This window comes from Thunnus thynnus, chromosome 12 (genome assembly GCF_963924715.1).
Source record: "Thunnus thynnus chromosome 12, fThuThy2.1, whole genome shotgun sequence".
NCBI classification, from domain to species: Eukaryota; Metazoa; Chordata; class Actinopteri; order Scombriformes; family Scombridae; genus Thunnus; species Thunnus thynnus.
This window is the reverse complement of record NC_089528.1, coordinates 29,810,046-29,831,442: the sequence shown is the minus strand read 5'-3', so window position 1 is coordinate 29,831,442 and position 21,397 is coordinate 29,810,046. Positions and strand designations below refer to the sequence as shown.

At 41.6% G+C, this 21,397-nt stretch overlaps 1 protein-coding gene across 2 annotated transcripts in view; it reads left to right on the top strand.

The window, feature by feature from the left end:
- Positions 1-17,394: 17,394 nt before the first annotated feature.
- The window catches only part of adcy8 (adenylate cyclase 8 (brain)), a 119,506-nt gene continuing 115,503 nt past the window's right edge, over positions 17,395-21,397 (top strand). The window contains exon 1 of one of the 2 annotated variants that reach the window (XM_067606805.1): positions 17,395-21,234. In XM_067606805.1, the coding sequence (XP_067462906.1) occupies positions 20,326-21,234 (909 nt within the window). In that variant the 5' untranslated portion in view covers positions 17,395-20,325. The remainder of the gene's footprint in view (positions 21,235-21,397) is intronic. The other variant, XM_067606806.1, reaches the window with a different exon arrangement.

Genomic DNA, 21,397 nt, shown 5'->3' with positions numbered 1-21,397 from the left:
TGTTACGTGACTCACAGTTTGAACACTTCTGAATAAACATGAAACTCTCCTGGTTGAATCATCAGTACAGATGATGAACAACCGCATTAGCGAACATCTGATTCTTCGGGGGTTGAAGTTAACTACGTCTCCCGAGGCACAAGTGGACAAGAAACATCCCATAACTGAGCTTAAAGCTGGCGTGATGTCTCTACGTTCAGTAACACTGAGGAGATTGTTACAGAATATATTGAAAAGGTAATACACAAAGTTGTAACGTCCTTGATTAATTAGTCCTAACTAAACAAGCCGGCTGGAGGATGGCGTCTGGTTACCATGGAGACAACTGAAACCTTTCGCCGTAGCATAAATTGAAAACGTTGCTTGACTCTTTAATTTCTGTTGAGTAACCTTCCATAAATTAACCTTAAGGACGAGTCACAGTAGACACTGATTGATCTGTTTGGGGGTCGGGCTGCAAATACAGCAGAACGACGACGACGGAGACTACATGAAAGGAAACTCTTCCAGATTTCTACTTGACTTGGATCTGGACTGAATCAATCTCAGCTTTAAAGTGAACTAAATGATAACAAACTGGACCGTCCTGCTCGCTGTTTGAGCAGCGAACGAAAGGCCGCAGCAGAGCCTGACAGGTATTACGGCTGATGGACCGAGTGTCGAGGTAATTTGTGTTGTCTGTAAAAAGCAACGACCCGTGGGACACAGAGGTGAAGGTGGTGCTGATCGACATCATTATACTGCCAAACAGCAGCAGCAGCAGCCTGGTTTTAATAAATCACATAGCGGTCTCTCCTCTGAGTGCCTCATCCATACTGAGAGATCTGTGGATGTTGTCTAACCTCCATACATGGCAGGAATCTCAAGAATACCCGTATGAGAGATGGATACCAAACAAAAGTTAAACTTGGTTCCTGTTTATATGAACCAAATGAAAACTTTGACTCGCAGCTTTTTGATTTGATGAAGACTATAGTGATGATGTCACAGATTTTAAAATTGCATTTCTAGGCTTGAGGAAAGTTTTACAAATACAAGACCATCAAGGATCAAAAATTTAGAGTCATAATCGAGTCTTTGTTTGCATTTCAAAGTGTCCTGTCAACAGTTTTATAGACATCTCTTTTATCATGGTGGTATATGGAGAAAATGCTTTTTCTCGCTGCAATACCGCAAATGACCACTAGGAAAAATGGGCAGTGTCCAGTTCTTACGATACATCCATGCTCTGATCGCTTCATTTTACGTTTTTTTCTACCTTGCTGCCGACGTCGGCTCTCACACTTGCCCATAAACGGCCGTCCATTCTGTAGCCTCGGTTGCTAAGGTTGTTGCTAAGGTCTTTCCATGTGTTGTTAGCGTCGTCCGCTCTCATATTTGGGATCGGATTCAGGCTCAAACATGTATGAATGTATTTGAGTAGAGTGAAATCCTACTACTATAGTTTATGTCATGTTTTTTTATTTTTACGTAGCCTCGGTTGTGATGGGGGAGGGGCGGTTCCCAGAGCTGGCCAATCAGAACGAAGTGGGCTCATCAGGAGGCGGGCCTTAAAGAGACAGGAGCTAAAGCAGCCTGTTTCAGACAGAGGCTGAACTGAGGGGCCTGTAAAAGATAAATAAGGAGTTTTTAACTGACAATCATGTAAATATATTCCAGTACATGCCCAGAATATAAATACAGAGCTGGAAACGTGCAGAATATTTTCCCTTTAAACACAAAGAACAAAAACGATATCATCACTGAACGATTGAGGCTATTAAATCATTAACACACAGTGAAGAGGAAGGCTTTGAGTGAAGCGAGAGAGACACATCACAATCATAACGACGTATTTAAAGTCTTCATCTCCACCGTCTTTGGCACAAGTGGACGATCAGGATTAGAGAGATGTTCCCGTATTGATCACATCCCTGTATTCTCTGATTACCGACATGATTACAGATGATTAATGCTTCAGCCTCGGAAGCCAAGCAACCAGAACCGGCAGCCAAATGGGCGATGAGCAGAGTGCAGCAGATTACAAGTGAGAGACTGGAGGAATGAGGAGGTGGAGGAGGGAAAAAAAAAAAAAAAGAGAAAGAAAGTCCTCTGGATGACTCATCCCCTCAGGCTGCCTCTCAGATATGATGCCAGCACAGTCGGTTATTTGCAGCAGGCTCAAACCGCTGCCTTTACTCCCAAACATGATCGTTTCCAGAGCCGGCCTCTGCCTCTGCCTCTGCGACTTGACTTCACCACATCATCCCAGTGAAAAAAAACGTTGCAACCGGTTCTTAAAAACGTATATGATTTATGTGTTTCCACTGCAGATCAGCTTGTTTATAGTGTTATTTTTTTTATATTAAAGTATGTTTTACGACTACTAGACACATGTTTATGTTGCTAAAACATCCAACCTGGCAACACGTCTGTATACCTAAATGATAAAATAGCCTGTTGACCCATATGATGATCTACCGCCTCCGTCGATAAGGTTTGATTTATTTGGCCAACTAAATGTCACGATTCCTGCCTCAGTCATGTGCCTCCCTCCCTCTTTCTCCCCCCATGTGTGTGATTGATTGATTGAGTGGAGACAGGTGTGTTAGGAGACAGGGCAGAGCCCCACCAGCTGCGCCCCCCCTTCCATAATAAAGACCTCTACTTATACGTAGCCCCGCCAGATCATAGTCTCGGCCCGGTCGGTCTACGCTGCCAGACGTTTCTCTTGGACCCCTCCTCTACCCAGCTTCCATTGGATTCTGCCCCAGCTTGCCTCAGCTCCTGGTTCCCAGCTACCAGGACTAGTTTAATAAATACCTTGTCCTCCCGTGTCCTCGTCTTCCTGCCTCTGTGTGTCTTCAACCATGTAACCCTGAAACTACTTGGTTAAAGATAGAAGTGGAAGACTGTAGTTAAGGTTTAAGGATCTGTACAGTTCCTGCCAGACTCCTTCCAGCTCCTTACTTGTTCACAGGCTTGACAAGTAGTATGTGATAATGATGGAGTTTTTATTTGTATTTTCAATTTTCACATAAAAAAAATCGAAGTGGAAACGCTGAAAATTCGGGAAAATCTTGAAATATTGCAAAATAGTTTTATACTTGAGGTGTAAAAGTAGTTGTTTGGATAAAAATCAAATGTAATCAGACTCAGTGAATATATGACGACGTACGTGAATCATGTGACTTAAATGTCACTCAAGCTTCCACGAAGACACGAAAACATCGGATCAGTTTGGAGCGATGAGGAGACTGACCTGTTTAAAGGTTGTTTCTGGACATAAACCCTCCTGTATGAATGATTTTATTTGGTATAATTCATTTTTATTTTTATTTTATCATCTTAAAGAAAAACAGAAACAAAAGTCATCTTTGTGACAATATGATAAAGTTCAAAGACGCCCTTCAATGAAAACTAACGTAAAATATTTAGATCAATAAAAGATAACAGTCACTATATAATATATCCAATATACAGTGTGTGTATATATATATAAACAAATACATAATTTACAATAATAATACTAGTGATAAATAAATATAATTTATATTAAAATAAAATTAAAATAAATTTATTATATGTATTATTTGTAATAATAATAATAATAATAATAATAATTGGATTTTTTAAAATTATTTTTTCAACTGATTTTATTTTATAAATGAATTAAAAGCTGTTTTATTTCAGGTTGGTTCAGAAATGTGTGTGTGTGTGTTTGTTTTTTTAATTATGAAACCACTTCCATCTTCTTTCATGTCATTTTCTAAATTCCCTTTTTAATTAAGCATTTTTATTTTCTTACAATTTAATTAACTTTGAACTTTATGGTTGTGCTGCGAGGAGGAAGAGAGAGTGATACAGTTTTTATATCGTCACACGCTGTCATGCTGTTCTTTGTCATTTTCAACAAAGATAATGTTGGAAAGAAGAGAAGTGAACAGTGACTGCAGTGAAAATATCATTCAACAAAGGAGCCTTCAGTCTTCAGAGGACTCATATTTTCCTGTATTTACGTCCATGTTTGACCTGAGATGTTTTAATAACCGCGTTGCTGAAAAAAAAAGTGATTTGTTCTCTCTACTTTAATTAAATCTGATTTCATTTTGGCAGGGTCGGATATGGAAAAACCTCGACTCAGCAGGTTTGAATTAAAGGAGCAGCTGCCGTCGGCCAATCAGAGCGCACAGAGCGAACACAGCGACGTACTGTTCAAACTCATTCAGCGAAGACCTCCTGAACAAGACTGCATTTATACAAAACCAGGAGCAGAGATACCTGACATACCTAGTCCTACCATGATGACTGCTTAGAGAAAGATTCACTTTATGTCCACTTGTTAGTAGTAGTGAAAGTAGTGAACACAGCACTAACACATCATCAGCTTTTAAGATGTTTCTGTCCACCTGGTGAATATAAGTCCAATATTCACTCTCTTTTATCTTCTGTTTTTACTCTCCATCAACTCCTGAGGGAAACATCTGGCTCTTTAGCTGCTAAATGCTCCACTATGTTCACCAGCTAGTCTACAGATAACTGTGTCTGTTTGCTTTTTACAGCTTTTTCTGTGAAAACAGCTGCCTGCTGCGGCCCAGAACGACGCTATGAGAGACACTGAGAGTGAACCAGAACAGTAAAGTTGCAGCCGGACAGATAAACAATGAGCTGAAAGTCACTATAAAGCTCCGTAAAGCCGAGAGGAGCTGCAGAGTCACTGATAATTCTCTGTAGGTTCATCACTACGAGCCACGACCAACACATTACACACTGACAGACCAGACAGTAGAATTATAAAAATAACATTTATAGGCGCTTTAACCAAGTAGTTTAAGTTGCCTAAACTTAACCATAGAGTTGGCAGATATCATATTGTTTGTTTAAGGGAACAACAACCTGTTTTATCATTAGGTAGGAGAATTTATTGTAATAAGTGATGGTCTTCATCACCTCTTGGATTATAACGTTGCATTATGTAATCTGAGATGTAGCAGAGGATAAAATGCACCAACATCCTTATGTGTTTTAACAGCAAGGAAGTACTTTTAACTTCCTGTCTGCGCTCCAACTGTGAATACGTGACATCGTATACACTTAAGCAAATATCTGACCAGCTTTATAAAATAAGGCACAGCGTGAAGGACCGACAGAGCTGAAAGAACACGAGAGACGTTCTTCTACAACAGTCTGATGAACATCATTTCTCCCACACAGCAGCAGGATCAGCTGCTCATGATCTAATAATCACACTGACTGGTCACAATGTGTTTATGTTTGATTATGTGTGAATGTTGCTGTTCAAAACATGTTTATACAACATTTCTTAGCTACACTATTACACACCGTCCATTTAATTATTATTAACAAGTTAATTATTGCAACTTCAAATTCAACGTTATATTACAAATAACGGTCCAGAAAAGTAATAAAACCAACTGGTTTCGTGATTGTTTGGCAAGAATGCAAATAATGTGAATAACTTTAATATAATATAAACACACTAACGATCACAGGGTTAAGATTTTAGCCAGTTTGGGTCAATATAACAAACACAATACTGGGTTAATGTTACCGCTCGTCACAAGAGCTTGTTGTGACCCAGCTTGTTATAATCTGCTCTTATTAAACTTACATGTCACGGTTTGTTAGTTTGATTGTTGATAACCTGTGAATATTTCACACACGTCGTTTTGTACCAGAAACAATATATTTTTTTTAGCTAAAGCTTGTTGGGTCATAATAACAGATTTGTTGTATTACTGATATTATGTATTATTGAGATGTTGCAATGACAATAACGTGCCCCAAAAAAGAAAAATACAAAAAAAGTCATTTCCACGTTAACTAGTGTGTCTCCGTCTCCGTGTTCTGTGGGAATAAATACATTCTTCAGTGCTGCAGGCGGATCATATGTAACCTCAGTACGTCTTTACAGCCTCGTTCCCACGCCGTGATAGGAACACACACACATGCTGCATACAGGCGCAGATGTACAGTTGTACGCATGTTCTGGACTACACACTCTCACACGTGTACACTTGTAACACACCGCCGGCATGCTGATGGCGGTGTGGCTCATTGGTGGTGGCATATGAAGTGCAGTTGAGTGTGGCGGTAGGAGGAGGAGGAGGAGGAGGAGGAGGTGTGTGTGTGTGTGTGTGAGATGATAAGACTCTCTCGTTTTCCCAGTTTGCCTCCTCCTGCCGCTGATCTGTCTGATAAAATGGAGCCATGTTAAAAACCTGCTCGACATATACAGAAAAATCTGCATCCCGTCTCCACACGGCGAACGACGACGAGGATGTAGAGCTGAGGTCAGAGTGACACCCGGGAGGGAGGAAACTTCCCGGGAAAAATGGTGTGTATTCCCTTGAGGCCATTATTTTTAATGATTGTTAATTGGGGCATGTCTATAATGTTATCGTGTATCCAGACTCCAAAATAAAAGCCTCTGTGGGTCGGACTAAATGCCGGTGATGTTATCATGTTTGATTTTCAAAACAAAACTGAAGAAAAATAGTATATATTGCATTTTTTATTGTTAACCAAGCAGAGATGGCAGAAAATGGCCACGACAACAAAGCATGCAAACCAAAAATGCATGTTGTGCATGTACATGAGATGTTTAATGTAACACGAGCTGTTAGCATTAGCTGGTTTCTGCTAATATACTTCTAAAACAAGAGAAGATTATGGACAAGTGACATGAAGTTTAATATATTATAAATTATGGTTTAATAATTAAACCTTGTCAACTGATTGACTGTAGCTAATGTTATGATAAAGTGCTGCTCATGGGGGGTCTGTTGGGTCTCTGTAGATTCAAGAGTTCAGTCTAGATCTGCTCTATGTGAGAAGTGTCCTGAGATGACTTGTTATGATTTGACGCTGTATAAATATAATTGAACTGAATTGAAAGCTACGTGTAAGATATCCAATTGTGTCTGAACAGCTTGATAACATCACCAGCATTTAGTCACTTTTGGAGTCTGGATACATGGTAATAACATTATAAATATGCCCAAATTAATAATCTTAAAAAAAAAAAAAAATGGCCGCAAAGAATACACACCTTTTCCTGGGATTTCTCTCCATGAATAAAGTTCTATTTTTAAAACAGAACTTTGGAAATTTAACCATAAAATGGTGTTTATTGTATTTTTCTCATGTTATTCTTTCATATTCTGTAGATTAATCTGTTTAACAAAGTGCAACATACTTCTCAACCAAATAAAGAAAAAAAAACCCCACCAACAACAAATGTTTAGGATCAAAGCACCTACAGTGTTGGTGCCATAACATGGCTAAATAGCTAATGTTAGCTAGGCTACACAGTTTCCATCAGCCTGTCTCTGAGGTAAAGATAAACTCACTTGTCTCCTAGAAAAGAATGACATTATAGACAGGTTACTGATCAGCTGATCTAATGGTTGACTGTAGCTAATGCTACGTTTACGACATCCTGATATCTCTGACCATAGACTGTATATAAAGATGGACGATGTGTCTCCACTTTATTGCTGCTATGCAAAAGTGAAGCCAAAACATCTTGTTTCCGGGAGCTGCCATCTTGCTTGTGTGATGTCATTTGCCACGACAGTCTGTCGGCGGGATGACGACCTGCGGGACACGCCCCCTCAGCTGTCCTACCACCTGACGGAGGTTTAAGAGCGGCTGTCACAGCTGTCAATCATGATGTCCCACCCCCTTTTTATATCATCAAATAACTAATTAAAAACAAACTTATCAGAAAAATTAGCACTTTGACAAAAATCAGCATGATAAGAATGACCTAAAATGACAGAAACCATCTTTTGGAAAAGTTTATTTGACGTGTACTTCATGACCTCTACTGCAACCGGCCTCCAGGGGTCGATCGAGATATTTTGGCTTCACTTTTAGCTGTCATGACGTCTGTATTTATATACAGTCTCTGTGTCTGACTGTGACACAGCTTGATAACTTCACCAGCTCGGCCGTCCCGGAAGTCCAACATTACTTCTCAAACAAACAAAGATGGCAGAAAAAAACCCTTGACAACAATGAATGTTTAGGACTAAAAAAGATTGTTATGGTGCGTAAAATGTTAGCTAACATGGCTAAATAGCAAATGTTAGCTGGGCAACACAGGTTGTTTCCATTAGCCGGTTTCTGCTGATACAGCAAGATAAATGATAACAATTGCATTTATTGTATTTTCCTGATGTTATTCTCTCATAATCCTCAGGGTATCTTGTTTCACAAAGTGTAACGTACTTCTCAACCACACAGATGACAGAAAATGATTATGGAGCCAAAAATGCAGATTGTTTAGCTGCCTGAAATGTTCCTGAAGGGGCTAAATAGCAAATATTAGCTAGGAAACAGAGTCAGACTGTCTCCGTTTCTGCTAAAGATAAACTGACTTGTCTTAGAATAGAATGATGGGCAAGTTACATGCAGTTTAATATATTATAAATTGTAGCTAACGCTATGTTTAACATGCCCCAGCATGTCTGCTTGTGATGCTGCTTGATAACGTCACCAGAGTTTAGTCAAACCCACGAAGGCTCTGATTAGCTCGGTTGTTTCGGGGGGTCTGGAAGCAGCTAACAACATTATAAACAGGAATTAAATTCAGGTTCCTTGCACTGCATCAATCTGTTGACTCTCTGTCTGATCCAATCACTGGACATTTGTCTGTATGTTACATCCTCAGTGACTAATCTCTTCAGATTGTTTTTATTTTTTATAGTTTCCTAAAACATTCACTGTCAGGATAATAAGGCGTCTTACTCTTGGATCATGTTTGACCCAGATTCAAACTCAGTCAACACACAGCTCACAGACAAAAAAAAAAAAAAACAAGACCTCTATTCTTCTCTTTTGCTTATTTTCCTTTGCTCCATCCGCTGATGAGCAGTAATCCTCCAGGGAATGAGGAGAGTCTGTCTGCAGGTCCTCTGCCAGACTGACTTTCCACAGACTTGATTATTTACCTGAATAAATGTCTGTTTTTGTTGCAGAGCCTGGACGGGTCCAAAGCAGCGACTGTACGCACAGAGAGAAGCATCTATCTGTCTAATTATTAACCTTTATTTAACTAGAGAAAGGCGACTGAGCTTTTACACTCTTTTCCCACCTACTGCCTCCTTCAGTCATACATTAACACTTGGTAGCCGGCCAGTACAATCACACGTCGCTCTCACTGGAGCTGAATTAGAGTAAATGAGCTGAAGAGATGTGAAAAAAAAAAATCTTTAATCACTTAGCAGGTCATTTAGGAAATGGAAACATTAGACTGAAAAAGAGTAAAGGACCATAATGTGTAAAACTGCATAAGTTACATTAATGCAGACTATCTGCAAAACACTCTTAGACTGATTTCTTTCCATCCAAACAGCTGATTTTCACCGATTTCACTTCTAAACATCAACTTGCAAAGACTTGAGTTGCTGGACAAATCAAATCTATCTACTTTTATTGTGTCATTTACTTTGTCAGAGTTACGTTATCGGCTTGTGGTTCTGCCAACAACAAAAAAGCTTGTTTGTCTTCCTAAACAAGCCATTTATTCCAAAAACACCTCAATGGGTTAAAGTCTGGTTTAGATTATCTCCATGGTTACATGAAATGAAGATGCAACATGGTCTCTGGTGTCGCCATCAGATGTTCGGTATGTCCAACCATCCACCCTGACTTCACGACCATAAGAGTTTCCTTCTAGGAATTACAATCTCACAATAACAAGGTCGTACACAAACAATCCCCACAATGTCACAGAGAGGAAATATAGACCCTCATCCATGGATAAAGTGTTGAATGAAGTGGATGGCGAAACCTTTGTTAAATACGTAATAAAAATACACCAACACATATCAGTCGTCTAATTCCACACATACATCGAGGTGAAACAGTCCATCACGTTGGTCCAGACTGAAACATCTAAACATCTACTGGATGGATCGCCACCAAATCTTTTGGTTCTGACATTCATGGTTCCCAGACGATGAACCCTACTGACTTTGGTGATCCTCTGACTTTTCCTCTGGCGCCACCATGAGACAACTAATGGATGGATTGCTGTGAAATTTGCATTCATGACCATGTCATTGAATAAACTGTAATCCTTTTGCTGATCTCTTTATTTTGAGTCTAGCGCCGCCATCAGGTTGACATTCCCATCAGCCTCTGCTGCACTTTGCTTTTGTGCTAATTAGGAATACGTCGGCATTAGATGGTGAACGTGGTAAACATTATACCTGCTAAACATCAGCAAGTTAGCGATGTCATGGTGAGCTTGGTGGTATGCTGATGTTAGCATTTAGCTCAAAGCACCGTTGTGCCAAAGTAGAGCCTCAAAGAGCTGCTAGCATGGCTGTCGACTCTTACGCTGTGTCTCAAATCACATACTTCTGTTAGTACACTTTCATGTAGTACACTGTGTACACTGTGTACTTACTGGAGTAGTGCGTGAATTTCTACAGGGTAGTGTCGTCTCAAATCAAACACGGCCGTTGTGCACTTACCGGAAACGATGATCGCAAATTAGCATTAGCTAGCGTTAGCATTCGTGTTATAGTTCGCGCTACCAAATCATTACAGACTGCTAAATTAACCCAAAAAACATACTGACGGCTTATATCCGACAACAGTATAGTGGTGCTTAGTGCTAAAAAACACATGTATAACTTCCATTTGTATAACGTGGTGATGTTCACTGTAGTTACAACGTACTCGGCCGCCATTTCCAGTTTGAAAAGTGGTCCCTCCCCTTCCGCTACGTAGCCAAGATGGCGACCATTGAGGACGAGAAGTGTCCATAGTTCTGCACTCAACTTTTTGACCGTTTTGAGTGCACCATCCGGGTTCTCACTGTGTACTGCATTACCCACACTCCTCAGTGTGAACGCACTTATGCACTCAAAATGTTAAGTGTAAGTACAGAAGTATGTGATTTGAGACACAGAATTAGTCTTTGTGAAGGGACCCTGTTCAAAACTCTCCTTGGTGGTGACATTGACATTGAAAGTCCTCTAAATGACCTCTAATACTCTTGTCAAGTCTTCCCTGCAGACCTCAAAGGGGTCTTGGTGAAGGATCAGTGGCTACTGTAATGATCACCATCATTTCATTTTTTTTTTTTTTTTTCTAAAACTAATTAACTTACATGTTTCTATCCTGAAACACATTAAGCCTCAGATCCACAACTTGTGGTTGAGAAGCCCTCAGAGACTTTGTCTTCTGTGGGGGGGGGGGGGGGGGGGGATGGACCAGAAACCAGCCTGCCAGAGGAATTAATAAGGTTATTACTCACGCTACGCAAACAACAACAACAACACAGTTTGAACAAACACAAATAAGTAAACGTGGGATAAATCATTACGCTGGGAAGTAAATTGTAAGTGGTGAAGTGTGGAAGGTGTGTAGCTGCAGCGGTGTGACAAATGAAGCGGTAAATGACCTTCACAGCAGGCGACTGCAGTCTGAGCTCAGCGAGAGAAAACGTCTCTGCAGATGACAGACAGGAAGAGAGATTCAGATGACTACAGCGGGGGGTTCCAGGTTATAATCCCACTGGGACGCACATACTGGAGACATATGGACCAAGAAAGTTGCCACATAAACCCGCAGTGACCCAGATAAACACGTTTTTAATTGTTAAAAGTTTTAATGAAATAACTCAGCATTGAAGATGATGTTGAATCGTTTTATTGTCAGTGAGCAGCGACATCAGGACGAGCAAGAAATTAAAGTTAATTAAAGCGACTTTAATAACTCCACATAATGACAGCTCATCATTTTCATGAATGACTTGTGGCTTTAAACGTGCCAAAAATAAGTAATTAAGTCTTTACTCCAAGAGGAAACAGTCATCACATCGATGTCTGTGTTTGGTTTTCTGTGTATTTGTTTTGTCGCTAAAACAAACAAACAAAAAAAAAGATGTATTTTAATTAGTTATATGAGGTAATAGTCAATAAGTTGTTCATTTTTCAGTCGTAGTTCATGATGATGATACTGTATGGTTACCAGAAAATAATGAGCATCTGTCAGCCAATCAGAATCAAGAACTAACCTTTTTATTTGTGAAGATTTTCAAATTAAGTTACATTAAGTAAGTGACAAGGAGACATTGACAAGTAAATAAACAATAATGAGGATAAGAACCGCCAGTGACACACATATATATAAATATATATATATACATATATAAAAGGGGGGTCAACAGTCACAGTAATGCCATCTGCTCCACTGTACAGCTGTCCATATTATCAAAGAGGTACATGAGCGAGATAGGAGGGTAAAGAGAGTATCATTGGTCCTTCATGTGCTCCGGCACTGGACTCCGTGTCCTGGAGAACTTCAGAGTGTTACCAGAAAGTTCATATCTCAGTCTTTCCACATGCAGGATGCTGCAGGATGAGTTCCTTCAGCCGGGTCTCAAACGTGGGAACTAGATCAGACTTCCACAGTTTCAGGATACATCTCCTGGAAAATCATCGTACCATGAATCAAAGCAATACGTATGTTACAATCCATATAAGTGTTGGAGCGTCCTAACAGAGCAGGTTCAGGGTCTGGTGTTATAATGATGTTAAAGACAAAGGAAAGCTGTTGGAAAATGAGACACCAAAAGTTGTGTAGTTTCTACATCTATTGCATAGTGGAGAGAGGTTGGGAAAATTTAGTTTAATCTGGTTTTCGAATAGTGTAATCTATGAACTACCTTAAACCAGATCAGTTGGAGCCTCACGTTTATCCAGCAAGACTTCATGTTAGTTCATATTTCATCCCATGTTTCATCCTCGATCTCAATACCAAGCTCATCTTCCCAGGCTCCTTTAATGCTGCGCTGTAATGTTTGACAAAAAAACAGAAAGAGAACAAAACAGGAAAGAATTGGAAAAACTACAAAAATGCAAAGTTTTAATCCACTTATCTGGCAGGTGTTCAGTATTTTCTGGTAACCTTAAAGTATAACATGACATCTGTGACACACAAGGATGAAGATACTGTAAAGTTTCTCTATCTGAGAGCTTAAAATCTGACCTTTTAAGACAAACTCTACGATCAGCTGATGTCTTATTAGTATAAAATTATAATAATAATAATCAATGAATTAGTGTCTGTCTTTCCTCCCTAATGAGTTTGAATGCGGAGTTGTGAATCAGCGCAGCTGCTCTCGGAGCGGTCGTTCATTATTCACCGTCTGTCTGTGGAGCCGCTCCAGATGACATCATTAACAGTCTGTTTCTCTGCCGATCAGCTGATCGACACGCCGCCTTAAGATTCACACACATATATAAAACTAACACTGTTCGTTTTATTTCTAAAATCTCTAAAGGATGCAGCAGATCTGGTTTATTTTCTTTTAAACTGCATCGTGTGTTAATATATTGTGTTATTTCATCAGGATGTTCTGTTCTTTATTTCACTGGGAAATAATGTACTTTTTACTCCACTTTATTATATATATCTGTAAAAAAATCTACTTTACAGGAGCTCTGCAAAACAGATTTGTTTCAGTATCAGAATTTAACCATCGTGTGCAAGTTTCCTTCTTTCCTTCACTTGTTCTTTCCTAATTTTTCGGCCTTGTTTCCTTTCCTTTCTTCCTCGATTGTTTCCTTCTTTCTTCAAATAAAAATTCTCCAAGACAGGAGATAGAAGAACTTTTACATTTTCCTATTTCAGTGCATTTTGCTAAAGTAAAACTTGGATTTTATGAATGTTAGTGAATATTTTCCTGATGTGGTTTTGTAAATCTGAGTGTTTCCTTGATGGCACATGTGTCGTCATTAAGCTTATATATGATTTAAACTCAAATTAGCCTCAAACGAGACAAAACAAAAGAAAGAAAGTTTAGTGTGGATGACATCCAGCTCCTGGCAGGTTGTAACCTGCAAATGATGAAGATAAAAGCTCCTGCATGTAGTTCTGGGGAACGGCCCGTACAGGGACCGCAGCCTTGACGCACAGTCAGGTGACGGCTCGGGGAGGGGAGGGAGGGGGGGGAGGACACAGTCGTCCTTGTTGTTGAGCTCTTGCCGTTGTTAAGCTCCGTGCATATGAACGAAGGGCGCTGGCCGTCCCTCATTTCCTGTCATCTCGTCATTGAAACCTCAAATTACGGCGCAGTGGAATTGATGAGCTGTCAGGCGCGACCCTGCCGAGCTGTCAGGAACGGCTGACACCCTGAAATGAGCAGGTCTGTCCGGGCGAAATGGCAAACGGCTTCATTTCTGAGGGGAACTGCAACATTTTGACGGCTGATGCACTTCAGATAACGTATGCAGGCTTTAACATGACCGGACCAAAGTAAACAAAGGGTTTCAATACAAATGCAAACATGTTACATTTAAATCAACTCCTGATTTAAATGTAATACGTAGGAGGTTTAACACAACAAGATAACACGAAGCAATGAAATCTGCTTTATTGATGACTGTTTGAAAGGGAACTTCTCGTCAGGGCAAATTAATGTAATACCATGTGATGTGATAGTTTTCTAGTGTAGAACAAAACTCTTTCAAGTCTCCTTGATATGACGAACACAAAGCGTGAAGCTGAAATTCTACAATAAGGCAGAAAAATGAGAACAGAACTATAACATGTAACAGCAGTAACTCTAAGCAGCATTTCTTGTAGGTGATGATAAATGTCACATGATGTTTATTGTTCAATACGTGAATAAAGATTACATCTGATCCTGTAGATCAGGGCTTTCAGAGCCTGACACTGCCGACAATTTACATGCTTTTCTTTGAAAGTACACCAAACTAGTTATTAGCTGTTTCCTTCTTGCAGTGATCTCATGGATGTACAGACAACTGTCACTGGATCACTGTGACACTGAAGAAAACTTAAAAACTTGATGATTCTCAGGCAAGTTATGGATCTATGAGGAACGATTTATGGATGTTTATTCATGGTGGACATCAGAAATAATAAATATTATCCTAAACATATGTTAATCATGTCTGTGAGTTAAGTTTTAACCCCGAGAGGGAGTATGAACCTCCATGAGCTTGTTACTGCAGCAGCTCTGCTTCTCAGACAACAAAAGCAGATTAGACATTAGAGGGGTTGTAGTTATTTTAGCTGCTGCAAATGTTAAACATCATAATGGATTCAAAAGGATTCAGATACAGTAAGAAACACGTTACTTTAAAGGATAGATTCACAATTTTTCAAGTGTGTCTTAAATCAACATTCAGGAGCCCAAATGAACATTAAACCTGTTTTTCTTGCTGTAATCATTCCTCCTGTTCATACTGACCATTAGAAGATCCCATAAAATGTTTTTAAAAGTTTATCTGAAGCTAATATGAAGCTTCAGCGTCCAAATGAGTCAGATCAAGTAGATATCTTTCAACGTTACAGTCTTTTTAGTGCAAAAGTTCCTCTTTTTGTTACTATACTTCCACCTGCAACTCAACAGGGAAACACTGTCCGAGGAAACACAAAGAGGGAATTTGATGCTAAAAAGACTGTAAATGTGTCAGATATCCACTTGATATGACTAACTCAGACTGCTGACTCATTAATAAAAGGTTTATAACACACTATGATGTAGTTATAAGCAGATATACAGGAAGTGTTTTCTTCTTTACTATATTATATATATCATCTGTTGAAACAGCAGGAGGAGTTATAGTTGTTGACTAGAGCTGCATCGATTAGTCAATTAATCAATTAGTCGACCGGCAGAAAATAAATCAACAACTGTTTTGATAATCTCATAATTTCTTTTTAAGTAAAAATGTCAAACATTTGCTGGTTGCAGCTTCTCAAAAGTGATGATTTGAAACTTTTATGTGTCGAACATGATGAGAAACTTAATTTATTTGGATTTTAGTTTGTTGATCAGACAAAATAAAACATTTGAAGACGTCAACAAGGACTCTAAGACACTATAAACACTAACTTTTTCATTATTTTCTGACATTTTATAGACAAAAAAATAATTGAAAAAATAATCAGCAGGTTTATCGATAATGAAAATAATCGTTAGTTTCAGTCTTATTGTTGACAAACACTTATATCTGCTAACAACTACATTATAGTGAGTTATAAACATATATTAACTGTTTATATACTGATTATAAATGATAAATAGAGATTATTATTCTGTATATTTAATCACAAGTTTTCTTTGACTACAGAACGAATGTTACAGATCATTACATATTACTCAGTAATTAACTCTTAATTAAAGACATTTTGGACGTGTTCTTACGTCATCCTGGCAGTAAATATTCTTTCTACATGCAGTTATTTTCTCGTTCAACATCAGACAGAAACTGGAGATATGTGATGTTCTGGTATTTGCTGAGTTTCTCTGACGTGCAGCTTCATTTGTATGCTGCACCTCGTCTTTTCTGGAGCAGCTTCCCTCTGAAGCTCAGACTCCGCCGATGTGAGAACTGCAGCTTTTATATTTTCAAAAAAATTTTCTCCCCCCCCCCCTTCCCCTCCCTCCACCCCCATATCAGTTACGACGACCTACTTATAAGGACAAATAAAGGGCATGTTGAATAATAGGCTGCTGTTACTGGTGCTTGATGGCGTTCAGTTTGGGGAAGGATTTCAGTAATTCTCCTTTCTCGGGAATCAGCAGAAAAAGAGAAAAAAAAATCTACAGTAGAGACTCGGCAGACGAAAGGAAGGAGGGTAAAAATAGACTGAATAGCAATGAGGCAACTTTCCTCTCGCCTGGAGCCGTGTGTGAGTCAAAGTGGGGGTTGCTTCTCCTCCTCGGAAGGACCTCTCGCAGCTCCTCAAGGTTTAGGAGGGAAATAATTTGAACCGATCTAATCCCGAGTCCGGCGAGCTCTGACAGGCCTTGGCCCTGCTTCTCTCGGATAAGGGGAAAGTGGGACTCGTGCACAGCGGGGGGGACGGTCGGCGGTCGAGGGGGGGGGCTTCTCCAATTTTCTGTCTTCATTTTTGGGCATTTTGGATGACACTCTGAATTAATCTCGTTTTAACCAGAGTCCCCCCCGCGGCAAGACGGCGAGAGGAGGGAAGATCTGTGGAGGATGATTGTAAAAACATCTCTGGGGAAAGTTCTTCCCTTTCATGATTAATTTGAAGTTTACTGTTTGTGATTAACATGTGAAGGCCTGCCAGCCTCAGATTACACTCAACTTATATCGACGACAATGTTATTTACATTTCAGTTGGTGAGTTGAGTGATTTACACTGAATTAAAGATGACTTACATCACACATCATGTAGTGCAGCAGTGAAACAGCTGATGGAGCTTTATAGACTGGACATGAAGTGAAATACATGTATCTTTATAGACTCATTTAAAGATTTCAACTTGTCACTGGTGGAAAGTTAAAAAAAAAAAGTACATTTACTCAAGTTTGCTTGTACTTTACTTGAGTATTTTCATTTTATGCTACTTTATTCTTCCACTCTGCTTCATTTCAGAAGGAAATGTTGCATTTTTCACCCTTAGTCCTCCAACTTAAACAACCAGATGTGTGACCCGTGTGACTCCAGGAGCGTTTCAAACCGTCACCGTTAAACAATAATGATGTTTTATGATGTGACGACGCCGTGGTTAAAGTCTGGTTAGGTTTAGTCATGAAACCCACGCGGGTTTATGTTTAGGGGGAAAGATCGTGGTTTGGGTTAAAATGATCACTTTGTTAAAGTTTAGAGAAACATGTGGTGCGGGTTAAATTTAGGTCACCTTTGTCGTCATGGCTACAATAATAACCACGGGGGTTAAGGTTAAGGGGGATGACTGTCCCGACTCATGGTTGGAAACAGGAAACAGAGTCCACTGTTGGGTTAAAGCCTCCTCCTCCTCCTCCTCCTCCTCTGAATGAGGAAACATGTCCATATATATATAAACGTCATCTGAACACAGTTACTACGACCACTAGATGGCGTCTGTCACTCAAACGTAACTATATGCAGCTTCTGGGCGACTGACATTATAGACGTGTCTGGACTTTATGAGGGCTTCTAGGAAATGGTTTGTTAAAGGTCACTTAAAACATAAATATCAAACAAACGACAATATTAACATCTGGATTTTTACTTATTAGCATTTATTAGCGTAGTTACAAATGTTAATGTGATTTCAATGAGGTTTTCTTACGTCTGGAGCAGAACCTGGAAGTTCCAGTTTCACTTTGGTTCTCTGTTAACGCCGCAAAACCTCGATTTGCTGCTTGAAGCCACCACGATCACTTCCCTTAACGTTGGTTGCCTGAACTTAACCAAACATTTAAAGGATGAGTTCGCAATTTTTCAAGCGTGTCTTAAAACAACAATGTTAAGTGATGGAGGACAAAATCCACAGTCCTCTATCTGTGCAAAACGTTATTTAAATGTTGATGTGAAGCTTATATGAGGCATCAAATTCCCTCTTTGTGTTTCCCTGTTGAGCTGCAGGTGGAAGTATAGTAACAAGAAGAGGAACTTCGGCACTAAAAAGACTGTAACGTTGAAAGATATCTACTTGATTTGGACGACTGATGAAGCTTCATATAAGCTTCAGATAAACTTTTAAAGACATTGTTGCACAGAGGGAGGACTGTGGAACCCGTCTTTTAGAAAACTGAATTATTTTGTAAAGGTCAAACCATCCAAACAACGTCTTTCTGCTGATTTTCGGGCATCAAATATACACACATACTACAGAACTGTACTGTAGTGCTTTTAATACTTCATCTATTGTTGCAATGGTTTCATCTCATGTCTATCAGCCTATTTGTTGTCATTATTTACTTAATTTTGTGCTTTACTTCATATAATTACTTTATAGAATTGAACTGAGAGAAAGAAATGGATGATTCAAAGAGAGACGGATGGAAAAAAGGGAAATATTTGGGAATAGAAGGAGGGATGAAGGGAGAAAGAAAGATGTGGGAGAAGGGAAGAAGCGCGTGGGATGAGAAAGCCAGCAAGACGACACACACACACACACACATACACACACACACACACACACACACACACAAGCACACACATACAGAGGTGACTGTGACGTCAAACCGGAGCCCAGCTGACTCGCTCGCTCCGCCGTGCCTCTCGCTGACCATCCTCGCGCTCTCTGCAAATCTGCTCCACGCGGCTGCTGCTGCTGCTGCACGCCCTTTTAAACACCGAGGAGGAGCAGAAGGAGACGAAGAAGAATACAAGAGGGGGGGAGAAAACCGGGAGGACTAAAAACGCGCAGAGACGCAGAAGGAGGTGGAGGAGGAAGGAAGGAGGCTCCGCTCTCATCCTCTCCTCGCGCGCAGCACCGGGACATATAGGACGTTATTTTTTTTTTAAATTTTTTTGTGGACACTTTCCGGCTGCTTTCTCCTCAAACTGACAACCGAGTAGGACTGTGACGGTTGCTGAGTGCTGACATCGCTCCACCGCCGCCGTTTCCCTCCTGCCAGGTGTTGCGTCCAAGCGCGAGCCCCCCTCGTGTCGATGGAGAGGCACGAGAAAGGAGGGTTGATCCGCGTTTAAGGAGCTCGCGCACTCGACATTGATCCTGTCTGCGGAGCCTCGCGACCGTCAACAAGTTCACTATTTTCAATTTTCTCTGTCTCGAGAGAAGAAGTGGATTCTATTAACGGATGATTGTTTTTTTTTTTAATTTCTTGGCCTTTTCTGTCGGCTGGTGACCTGAAGGGATTTGTCTTTTTGTGGCATCTTTAATGAATCTTACAAAAAATAAAATAAAATAAAGGGGATTAATGTGCAAATTCGGGATTTTCTGCTCTGCAACGGCACGCGCAAATCGGAAGAGAATGGCAAACTAAACGGATCCAGCGGTGCCAACGACGCACGAGACAAATATTGGGTTTAATCTGACAGATCACATTTTCTACCGTCTCCAACAGCTGCTGCCCGACACCGCTTGAACCCGGGACCTCCGCCTTGTTTTTCCGCGGACCCCCGGCTCTCCGTGACGCCGCGGCACCCTGATGGTGCGGACGGTCGGCGCACGGTGGCTCGAGCTGCTGCCTGGACACACCGCCCGGTGATTTTCAACCTTTCAGCGCGGAGACACGGTGCATGGTGGTGGTGGTGGTGGTGGTGATGATGATGATGGTACACGGGTAATCCGGGAGATGCTTTTCCACTCGAGTCGGATTTACGTGCTGTTTCTTCAGTGGGATCGTTCGCGTGACAATGACCTCCAACCGCGCTTTACCCCGTGCCGTGCTCGCCGCAACCCGAGAGAGAAGCACGCGCCCCCGGTTCGATGCGCACGAGAGGACGTCGTCTCCCCAAAATCGTTGAGCTAACTCACCACCGGGAACGGGAGGGATTACCATTAACCGACACAACCGATAGGAGCAGAAACAATAACAGCAGCAGCACGCGGCAGCAGCGGTGATGGAGCTGTCCGAGGTCCGCTGCTCCAGCGCGAGCGAGGAGCTGTACACCATCAACAAGACCCCGAGCAGCAGCAACAACAGCAACAGCAGCGGCAGCGCGCGACCCAAACGGCTGCTGTGGCAGAACGCGGTGCGGCACATCACCGAGCAGCGGTTCATCCACGAGCAGGGCGGGGGAGGCGGAGGAGGGGTGAAGGGCATCGGGCCGGACGAGCCCTACGACCCGAGCCAGGGCGCGCGGAAGCAGTCTGCGGGGCGGACGTCGGTGGGAGACCGGCACAACAACGGCGGGACTAAAGTGTTCCCGGAGCGCGCCAGCAGCGACCTGGGCTTCCTGCAGATCGACTGCGCGCCGAGCAACTCCGACTTCTTCCTGAACTGGGGCTACACGTACCGGGGCGTCATCTTCCCCACGCTGCGGAACGCCTTCAAGTCCCGCGACCTGGAGCGGCTGTACCAGCGCTACTTTCTGGGCCAGAGGCGCAAGTCGGTGGTGGTGATGAACATCCTGGACGTGGTGACCAAGCTCACCCTGCTGGTGCTGCACCTCACCCTGGCTTCCTCACCCATGGACCCGATCAAAGGGACGCTCCTGGGCTTCTTCACGGGCATCGAAGTCGTCATTTGTGCCTTAGTGGTGGTGCGGAAGGACACCACGTCGCACAGTTACCTGCAGTACAGCGGCGTGGTCACCTGGGTGGCCATGGCCACGCAGATCCTGGCGGCCGGGCTGGGCTACGGGCTGCTGGGTGACGGGGTGGGATACGTGCTCTTCACGCTGTTCGCCACCTACAGCATGCTGCCGCTGCCGCTCACCTGGGCCATCCTGGCCGGCCTGTTCACCTCGGGGCTCCACATCCTGGTGCAGCTGCTCATGTCCCAGAATGCACAGCTGTCCACCAACCAGGTGAGCTCACACCTGTCCTCCTCATGCCGCCTCTCGTTTTTTTTCTCTCATCCCACACTCTTCTTTCTCTCTTTTCCTCCCCTTTTTTTGTCCCGTTTTTATTGACATTTTCTGGATCCTCAATCCCGCATTTTTCCTCCATACACCCCCACCATCCTCCTCT